At 45.8% G+C, this 10,861-nt stretch overlaps 2 protein-coding genes across 2 annotated transcripts in view; both read left to right on the forward strand.

Annotated features, from left to right (window-relative positions):
- The first annotated feature begins 972 nt into the window (after positions 1-972).
- On the forward strand, positions 973-3,449 carry LOC107745162 (F-box only protein 43-like). Its single transcript, XM_016559009.1, has 4 exons — positions 973-2,174; positions 2,248-2,350; positions 3,267-3,333; positions 3,421-3,449. The coding sequence occupies exons 1-4, from the start codon at positions 973-975 to the stop codon at positions 3,447-3,449; spliced, it is 1,401 nt and encodes a 466-aa protein (XP_016414495.1).
- Positions 3,450-4,376: 927 nt separating this feature from the next.
- The window catches only part of rgs22 (regulator of G protein signaling 22), a 22,637-nt gene continuing 16,152 nt past the window's right edge, over positions 4,377-10,861 (forward strand). The window contains exons 1-8 of the mRNA XM_016559010.1: positions 4,377-4,395; positions 4,467-4,495; positions 4,592-4,654; positions 5,864-6,043; positions 6,132-6,217; positions 6,292-6,355; positions 6,444-6,537; positions 7,323-7,446. Coding sequence (XP_016414496.1) covers positions 4,377-4,395; positions 4,467-4,495; positions 4,592-4,654; positions 5,864-6,043; positions 6,132-6,217; positions 6,292-6,355; positions 6,444-6,537; positions 7,323-7,446 — 659 coding nt within the window. The remainder of the gene's footprint in view (positions 4,396-4,466; positions 4,496-4,591; positions 4,655-5,863; positions 6,044-6,131; positions 6,218-6,291; positions 6,356-6,443; positions 6,538-7,322; positions 7,447-10,861) is intronic.

The raw sequence follows: 10,861 nt of genomic DNA on the forward strand, positions 1-10,861 counted from the left end.
CTAAGAAGCTGATGTTTCCTTCAGGCTGTAGATCTGCTGAATATCCAATGGTCCCAAAGCTTCATGCTTTATTTATCTTCTCTTTACTGCCTAAGCTTTAATCCTGTTCCTATACCAACTGTATGCGTGTGTGTGTGTGTGTCACGCAGGGCGTGTGATGCGTCAGTGCAGCAGTGTTGGAGTAGTAGTGCTGCATGATGCATGCTGCTCCTGCTTGTCACTTTCTGCTTTCAGCTGCTGCCACCGGATAGCCCTTTGTTCTTTAGGGGCGAAAAGAGGAGCCGAGTGTGTAAGTCTCCTCAGCCGGTACATAGCCTGTCCACTGCCAAGATCTCGTACACGCCTCCTCGTGGCTCACATGGTATCTGGTCCCTTGCGGTTCCAGGCTAAGTTGTACGGGATCTCGGAGCAGCAGTGGGCCCTAGAGACGTGGCATGCAGGCCCATCGATGAGTGGAAATGCCCTGATGCCCGTCAACCACTGTCCCAGCTATGGGTAAATAGCCCCAGCTATGGGTAAATAGTAAAGACCTCAACGACGGCGCAGGCGGAAGATGGTGGTGTGTGAACCATTACAACGGCTGGGAAGGCGGAAGAAGGCAACCCCACAGCCACGTGGGTTAACTCGGGAGGGTACCGTGGCTAGGGGAGCAAACCCTGAACTTTTTTTCCTTCAAAACTCTCAAGTCACAATAACCTTTTTATTTTATTTGGTATCGAAAACAAGCTTGACATTCTTTTTTTTCTCTCGCAATTTCTTCGCAGTTATACTTACTAATTGTAACAGTGAAACAAGCATTTTCTGTGAAGCTGCTTTGAAACTACATGTTTTGTGAAAAGTGACTTGAAAATGTACGAATGCTAATGAGCAGGAGCGCAGTAAAGCAGCGTACGACATGCACAGGTTAGCCTTTCATTCATTGTCTTGTTGGTTGGCAGCACTCTTGGGTCCATCGAGCGTTTGTTGAAGATAATGGAGGGTGCACGGGTGACGTCCGATCACTTTCAGAGTGTGAAACATCAGTCCTGCGGCCGTATGGACCGGCTCTACAGGCCCAGGAACGACCGCCGTCCAAACGGCACCAAGGAAAGCCATGAGCCGGGCTCGTCCGTTCCTCTGCACAGAAGAGACCAGAGCTGGTCCAAGGACTCGATTAATGAGCCAAAGAGTAAAGCTGCTGTACCGTTAGCTTGGTGCGAGACGCCAAAACTGGTCAAAAAGGACGCGTCGCTCCGCAGGCGCCTGCTCGTGTCCTGCTCCTCGTCCGACGGGAGTAAGAGCGACTCCGCAACACCTGGAGACAACTCCAGAGATCACCTGACCCGCGGAGACCACGAGAGCTTCGGCTCTCCAGACCTCAGCCCAACCGGGCCTTTGACTTACAGCACTTTAAAAGCAGAAGACTTGGTTTTCTCCTGTCTTCGGTTCTCCCAGGCGATCACGTCCACCCTGGAGACCGGCAGGAGCGGCGGCGTCCACATGAGCCCAATGCCGTTTCAGAACCAGGCCATCGCTGAACCCGATCTCGATGAAAGCATCATAGCTGGTCTTCCTAGCTCTCCACAGACCAGCGACTTCACGCCGCTGAACGCAGAGGCCTTCCGGTCGCCCGTGAGAGCAGGAAAGCCTGTCCTGGACACGTCCTCGCTCACGCCTGCCTCCGAGGACAGCGGCTTCAGCTCTCTGGGTCTGGATAAATCGCACGACTCCTCGGTGGACCACGACGGCTCCTTCCAGGAGCTGGTGCTTCCGACGAGCTCGTGCGGGAAAGACAAGAGACGCTCGCGGCTGGAGAGACAGCGCAGACTGTCCACGCTCCGAGAGGGAGGCTCGCAGTCGGAGGACGGGCCCAAGAGCCAGCGGACGGAGCCTCGTGCCAGTAAAGACGAGGTGTTTTTGGACGGGACGCCGCTGACCGTGGCTACCCTGAGGATGCAGGACCTGTCTCTGATTCCAGCGCTGCAGGTCGTCCACGCCATTAGCCGTCAGCAGACCAGTTTAGAGGAGCTGCTCCGCGTGTCGGAGGACGACGGAACCAGCCTGCCGCTCTCGGGACTCATCGGACGCAAAATGGGCCTCGAAAAGGTGGACGTCATCTCAGAGCTGAGGATGAGAAACCTGAGGCACGTACTGGCTGCTATCTTGTGTCTCCTGTCTGCAGCTGACCTCTACAGGTACATTATACGGCTCAGAGATTCATAGTTTTGGTGTTTGTGGGTCAGTATTAAGCCGTGTGATTGGTCACAGGTTTGGCCAGGTGTCTGACGACTGGAACAACATCGTCTCAGAAGATAAGAGAGCTGCTCACAGGAGAAGAAGCCACATTAGAGAGCTCAAGATCGCACTGGAGGTGACACGGCTAACTTTAATTAGCAGCGATAAACAGTGCAGTACCTCATGTTGCACGTGAGTGCCGTCCAGTTATCATCTTGGAAGCAGATAAAGTAATTTAGCATTTTAACCCCTTGACTGCCACCGTCCTGCTGGCGGGATGCTTAGCGCTCTCTCTTTTTGTTGTTATTGTCTTTTGCTTCCCTATCACATATTTTAGTATTCATCATAAATTAGATATCATTTCAAAGCTCAAGATTTAGAAATCGGAGATTGTGTTACCATGGAAATGGTACGTTAAATTCTTTTAGCGGGCGGTGTCAAGTGTCAAATTACAAAATGCATTTCTATATTTTAGCATCAAAAATTTTTTATAATCTTGACAAAATACATATCGTCAGAAAGGTCTGAGTCTCAAGATTCTATATTTGGTTTTTATTTTGTGATAGAAGCAATATTGCAAGAGAAATTTACGTGACATGAAAATTTATGAAAAAAAGTTCAATTGCGTTTGGGTGTCACCCGGTGGCTGTTTTTGGTATAACGCCTAAATATATATATATATAATTTTTATTTTATTTTTATTTGTTACAATTTTTAAGATTTTATCAACTTCAAATTTGGAACATAACTTATTTAGACATATGGCTTAAATTTTATAGCAATTTTAGAGTAAAACGTATCCTGTAATATATTTATTTTATATAAAATAAAAACTTTATAGTACAGTACATTTTTATTTACAGTAACCTTAAACTTCTATAACTTTTTCATAGTTACATTTTTTCAAATGTTTTCACTTCAGCAATAATCTGCTGATTGTCTTCTTTAAAAAGAGATCTGTGTTCCAAAGCGTTCATGAATTAAACAGCTTGAGTTCGGATGGTGTGACCGTTAAAGTGAAAATCGTCATTTACTCGTATGTCGTTCTTTAGTGGAACATGGGAGATAATTTGAAGAATGTTGGTTCCCAAACAGTTTTGGTTCTCATTGGCTTCCACTGTATGAACATTAAATACAATAGAAGTCAATGGGAACCAAAACTGTTTGATTAACGACATTCTTCAAAATATTGTTTTATGTGTTTAGCAGATGAAACCAAATGCATGCAGGTTTGAACGACACGAGGGTGAGTAAATGACTGCATTTTCTCGTTTTAAGTCTGAACTGGAAATCTCAATTATTTGATCAGATCTGGGAATGTAGAGTCATTATGGGATGCAGGACTCCAGTGTGCAGTGCATCTCTGAATCTCTGAAAATTATGTCATTGCGGAATGAAAATTAGTTTTCTCTTTGAGTTAAGTTGATTTTTCTGAGTCCATTACCAGATACTTGTTCTTGTTTAATCATAAACCGACTTCGTTTTGATCGGTTTCTCAAAAATCAAGATGACTTATGCCACTTTGCTTCTCCTGATTTAAGAATCTTTTACATTTGCACTGGAAAACGATACAAACACACGGAGGAAGATATTCATTTTTTGAAGTGCATGCAACATTTAAAACCTTGCTGTTGTTTTTTAACAGTAAAAGTTATTTCCGTATTCGCGTTTAGGTATGTAAACTGAATTAAAAAGTTGTATTTTCAAGTTTTGCAGTGTTGCTAATACAACTCATGGTCTGCTCTCTAGACAATCACATTTACAGAACATACTGAGCTTCCTTTCATTTATTCCTTAATTTGTCTTTACTTGGTCTTAAAGTCTACACTGCAGTGGAGACCCATCTCTGATCTACATTCAGTACAGATGCGCTCTTCTTGAGGTAACCACGTGTTTTTATGTCGTCCTCTCTCTATGGCCAGCTGCTGGTCACTCAGTCTGTACAACGCTTTTTTCTTCTCTCGGGAGTTTGTTTATTTAAATGTATTTTCACTGTTATTGTTTATTATTATCATCATTGTTGAAGTCAAACGCGAGCAGAAGCGCAGCTGAGAGTCGCGTCGCGTCGCGTCTGAGTTTGATCTCCATAGCAACGCGATCAGACGCTCGGCGCGGGGGAGTTTCGCTCGGGATCCGAACCGAACCGAACCGAACTCTCCAGAATGTCGCGGGGGTTTCCCGGTGAGTTTGCGTCTCGCTGCGGTTCTCTGCTTTCCTGCGGTCTCTGATGCGCTTTCTGCTTCTACTTTCAGATTTCCCGGAAATAACGAGCGAGAACTTTGTGAGTATCGGGATGTGAACGAATCACGATCTGCCGTGACTGATCGATATATTGATTGATTGATTGATTGATCGATCGTGTGCTGTGATTGAACAGGAACAGAGTCTCTCATCTGATCAGAGCTTCGCGGAGTTCTTCAACGACTTCCTGCTGCTTCCGGTGAGAACGGACTAGTTAAACTAACCGGGTTTAGTTAAAAAAGAGCATCTGCGTGAGAGGAAAAGCGTTTCCTTTTGTAAAGTGTTTTATAAGTGATCAAATCAATTGAGATTTTCTCAAAGTAACTCTAAATATGCAGGGCCCTGTGAAATACGTTTTATTTTTTTCCAAGTTCCGATTTTTCCGTTTTAATTTCTCTGAACTCATTTTTAATGGTTAAATAAAATTGAATTAATCAAAAAGTATGTCTAATTAATTAAAATCAAAGCTTAACAAAAAAATAAAATTTTAGTGCCCTATGAAATGTTTTATTTTCCCCCAAATTCCGTTCTATTTTTTTTTTAAATTACGTTTTTTTTTCTGTTTATATTTTTCTAGACTCCTTTTTAATGGTTAAATTAAAATTTATTCATCAAAAAGCATGTCTAATTAAAATCATGAAACTTATACAATTTAACATGAATATATTAAAAGTTTAACAAAAAAATCAAATTTTTATGGCCCTATGAAATGATTTTATTTTTCATGTTCGGTTTTATTGTTACCGAATTCTGTGGTTAAGCATTTATTTAATGCATAAAAACAACTTAATTTATTAAAATGTATTTTTACAATAGCCCTATAAAATGTTTTTTCTTTTTCTTTTTTTCAAAAATTCTGTTGTGTATTTTAATTTTTCTGGTTATCAAATGAAGACATAAATCAGTCATTTAGCTATTTTATCTTTCAATCTGGCAAACAAAGGGGCTTTACTATTAAAATTAAAACATGGGAATAAGTTTTAATAATGTATTAGTAGTAGTATTATGTATTGCTTTTATAAAACGGTTATTCCATATACGTAGTTAGGTTTCACAAAATAAAACAGAGCAAATAAAGTGTAATGATATTAATAAAAACAGTATTCTTCCACCAAACAATGTAGCTCCTCAGAAACAGTTGTGGTTGCAACAAAGTGGTTGCCAAGCAACACACAAACGTAAACAAAGGTGTATGTTACTTTGTAGAGTCATTTACAACAGCTTCGAACGCGGCTCAGCCAATCAGAATCAAGCACCGGAACTATCTGTTTTATAAATGTCATTTTGTTCTTTGACTAAAAGAAATTCTATGAAGGTTTCAGTCACAGTAAATAAGCTTTCTGCTTTGATGCATGGTTTAACGTCTGTGTTCCTTCAGTGCTCCGGCTGACTGTGGTCTGTGTTTCAGGTGTTTGCCGTGGCTGTGAGGTATGATGGGATCTCTGCAGGCTTCGAGCTGCTGGATCACACCGCTGTCTGTCTGTCCCGCCGGATCAGAACCGCTCTGCGTGAGATCCGGTCCAGAACTCTGTCGGACCCGAGCTGGATCCCTGCAGAACCCCTACGAGACAACAGCTACAGCGTCACTGTACGGCCTGCTTCACACGCACACGCACACGCATGCATTCATCTCCTGTGTTCTGTGACACGAGAAGCTCATGTCTCTTCCTCTGCAGCGTCTGGACCGAGCTCAGACCGTCCAGTGGCTGAAGAGAGACAGACTGCCGTTTTTCCTGCAGAGCGACTGTTATTTTGAGTTCAGGTGGGAGTATGTGATGCATGTGGATGTCTAGTGTGCTGATGCTGGTTTTGTAATGTCTGTTGTTTTCTGCACAGGTTGGCTAAATGTCTGTCTCAGCTCAGCGGTGCTTCATCCTCTCAAGCGCTGCGGTGTGCTGAGGTGTGTTCCAGCATAACCTAGTGCTACAGAAGCCCAAGCATCTTTATCTGAGCTCTGGTTTGAGGAGTGTGTTCTGGTGTGTTTGCAGTGCCGGCTTCTGTCTGCTCGGCGGTTTGGCAGCTTCTCAGAGGAGATGGACAGCAGCTTCATCTCTCCAAACACTGACTGCAGCACAGCACACGGTAGGACACATGTAAACGGTCAGTTCCTCACCTGCTGCTTAGAGACGGACACAACGCCGTCGGACTATACGCCATGAATGAGCAGAGAACTCAAATACATGTGAAAATCGCTGAACTTTGCAACACTGACGCTGTTATTTAGATGAATAATGACACTAAAAACTCTCTGTAGGGAAATAGATTTGAACTGATAAACCTTTAAAGACAACTCTGAGGTTGCTAATACCATCTGTTTGCATTAATTCAACTTCTTTTTAAAATCATTGTTTAATACTGGAAAACTACATTACCCATGATGCAGTACTGAAACCTAACCAATCAGTGCGCCAAATGAGAACTTTAGCTCCGCCCACTCCAATGAAGCATATTTTGTAATGAACTTGAAAATATATTGCTATTATACAAGACCTTTAAATTAATACTTTTATATTTCTCCATCATTTTCAAATGAATACCAGTCGCAGTGCTTCATGAGATCGTAGTTCTTTCCCTCACTAAACTTTGACTTTTATTTACGTTTTTACTTCAAATCAAAGTTTGTAATGTCGTGATTCTCCTCATAGCTGGTTGGTTTGGTTCATGGCTTACAATGCTTTAATGAAGACTCGTTTAAAATCCCTATGGGAAAAATTAATGTGAAAGAGCTGCTTTACAGCTGAAATTTAGTTTGTTTCATAATTGATGAACTAGCAGTGTTATTGTCATGTTTGTTACTGTGAATCCGTCTGTATTGTATAAAGTGCTGCAGGAGTCGGTGTGATTGATCAGGTGTTGTTCTGTCGCAGGTCGTTCCCGATCCAGCTTTCTGGAGTTTAAGAGGTCTCTGGTCGGTGGACCGGGAGAGAATATTCTTCATCTGTGGATGGATGTCGAACGACTGAAAACACTCAGCACAAAGACCAAGAGCAGGTTACAACCCTCTAACTAACCAACCAGCCCTTTACCAACCATCACTACTGTAACACACTCACAGAGCTAGTATGAGAACCCAAACACTTCCAGCCACATAAGCTTGAATCCAGGCAGTGCCAGTGTGCTCAGGTGTGATGTGATGTAACACACACACACACACACTTACACACACACACTCACTCACGCACGCACACTCACTCACTCACTCACTCCCTCACTCACTCACACACACTCACACTCTCACTCACACACACACACGCACACTCACACTCACTCACTCACTCACTCCCTCACTCACTCACACACACTCACACTCTCACTCACACACACACACGCACACTCACACTCACTCACTCACTCACTCCCTCACTCACTCACACACACTCACACTCTCACTCACACACACACACGCACACTCACACTCACTCACTCACTCACTCCCTCACTCACTCACACACACTCACACTCTCACTCACACACACACACGCACACTCACACTCACTCACTCACTCACTCCCTCACTCACTCACACACACTCACACTCTCACTCACACACACACACGCACACTCACACTCACTCACTCACTCACTCCCTCACTCACTCACACACACTCACACTCTCACTCACACACACACACGCACACTCACACTCACTCACTCACTCACTCCCTCACTCACTCACACACACTCACACTCTCACTCACACACACACACGCACACTCACACTCACTCACTCACTCACTCCCTCACTCACTCACACACACTCACACTCTCACTCACACACACACACGCACACTCACACTCACTCACTCACTCACTCCCTCACTCACTCACACACACTCACACTCTCACTCACACACACACACGCACACTCACACTCACTCACTCACTCACTCCCTCACTCACTCACACACACTCACACTCTCACTCACACACACACACGCACACTCACACTCACTCACTCACTCACTCCCTCACTCACTCACACACACTCACACTCTCACTCACACACACACACGCACACTCACACTCACTCACTCACTCACTCCCTCACTCACTCACACACACTCACACTCTCACTCACACACACACACGCACACTCACACTCACTCACTCACTCACTCCCTCACTCACTCACACACACTCACACTCTCACTCACACACACACACGCACACTCACACTCACTCACTCACTCACTCCCTCACTCACTCACACACACTCACACTCTCACTCACACACACACACGCACACTCACACTCACTCACTCACTCACTCCCTCACTCACTCACACACACTCACACTCTCACTCACACACACACACGCACACTCACACTCACTCACTCACTCACTCCCTCACTCACTCACACACACTCACACTCTCACTCACACACACACACGCACACTCACACTCACTCACTCACTCACTCCCTCACTCACTCACACACACTCACACTCTCACTCACACACACACACGCACACTCACACTCACTCACTCACTCACTCCCTCACTCACTCACACACACTCACACTCTCACTCACACACACACACGCACACTCACACTCACTCACTCACTCACTCCCTCACTCACTCACACACACTCACACTCTCACTCACACACACACACGCACACTCACACTCACTCACTCACTCACTCCCTCACTCACTCACACACACTCACACTCTCACTCACACACACACACGCACACTCACACTCACTCACTCACTCACTCCCTCACTCACTCACACACACTCACACTCTCACTCACACACACACACGCACACTCACACTCACTCACTCACTCACTCCCTCACTCACTCACACACACTCACACTCTCACTCACACACACACACGCACACTCACACTCACTCACTCACTCACTCCCTCACTCACTCACACACACTCACACTCTCACTCACACACACACACGCACACTCACACTCACTCACTCACTCACTCCCTCACTCACTCACACACACTCACACTCTCACTCACACACACACACGCACACTCACACTCACTCACTCACTCACTCCCTCACTCACTCACACACACTCACACTCTCACTCACACACACACACGCACACTCACACTCACTCACTCACTCACTCCCTCACTCACTCACACACACTCACACTCTCACTCACACACACACACGCACACTCACACTCACTCACTCACTCACTCCCTCACTCACTCACACACACTCACACTCTCACTCACACACACACACGCACACTCACACTCACTCACTCACTCACTCCCTCACTCACTCACACACACTCACACTCTCACTCACACACACACACGCACACTCACACTCACTCACTCACTCACTCCCTCACTCACTCACACACACTCACACTCTCACTCACACACACACACGCACACTCACACTCACTCACTCACTCACTCCCTCACTCACTCACACACACTCACACTCTCACTCACACACACACACGCACACTCACACTCACTCACTCACTCACTCCCTCACTCACTCACACACACTCACACTCTCACTCACACACACACACGCACACTCACACTCACTCACTCACTCACTCCCTCACTCACTCACACACACTCACACTCTCACTCACACACACACACGCACACTCACACTCACTCACTCACTCACTCCCTCACTCACTCACACACACTCACACTCTCACTCACACACACACACGCACACTCACACTCACTCACTCACTCACTCCCTCACTCACTCACACACACTCACACTCTCACTCACACACACACACGCACACTCACACTCACTCACTCACTCACTCCCTCACTCACTCACACACACTCACACTCTCACTCACACACACACACGCACACTCACACTCACTCACTCACTCACTCCCTCACTCACTCACACACACTCACACTCTCACTCACACACACACACGCACACTCACACTCACTCACTCACTCACTCCCTCACTCACTCACACACACTCACACTCTCACTCACACACACACACGCACACTCACACTCACTCACTCACTCACTCCCTCACTCACTCACACACACTCACACTCTCACTCACACACACACACGCACACTCACACTCACTCACTCACTCACTCCCTCACTCACTCACACACACTCACACTCTCACTCACACACACACACGCACACTCACACTCACTCACTCACTCACTCCCTCACTCACTCACACACACTCACACTCTCACTCACACACACACACGCACACTCACACTCACTCACTCACTCACTCCCTCACTCACTCACACACACTCACACTCTCACTCACACACACACACGCACACTCACACTCACTCACACACACACACACTCACTCACGCACGCACACTCACACACATACTCACTCACACACTCACTCACACGCACACACACACACACACACACACACACAC

Source organism: Sinocyclocheilus rhinocerous, unplaced genomic scaffold (genome assembly GCF_001515625.1).
Source record: "Sinocyclocheilus rhinocerous isolate Xijiao unplaced genomic scaffold, SAMN03320098_v1.1 scaffold828, whole genome shotgun sequence".
NCBI classification, from domain to species: Eukaryota; Metazoa; Chordata; class Actinopteri; order Cypriniformes; family Cyprinidae; genus Sinocyclocheilus; species Sinocyclocheilus rhinocerous.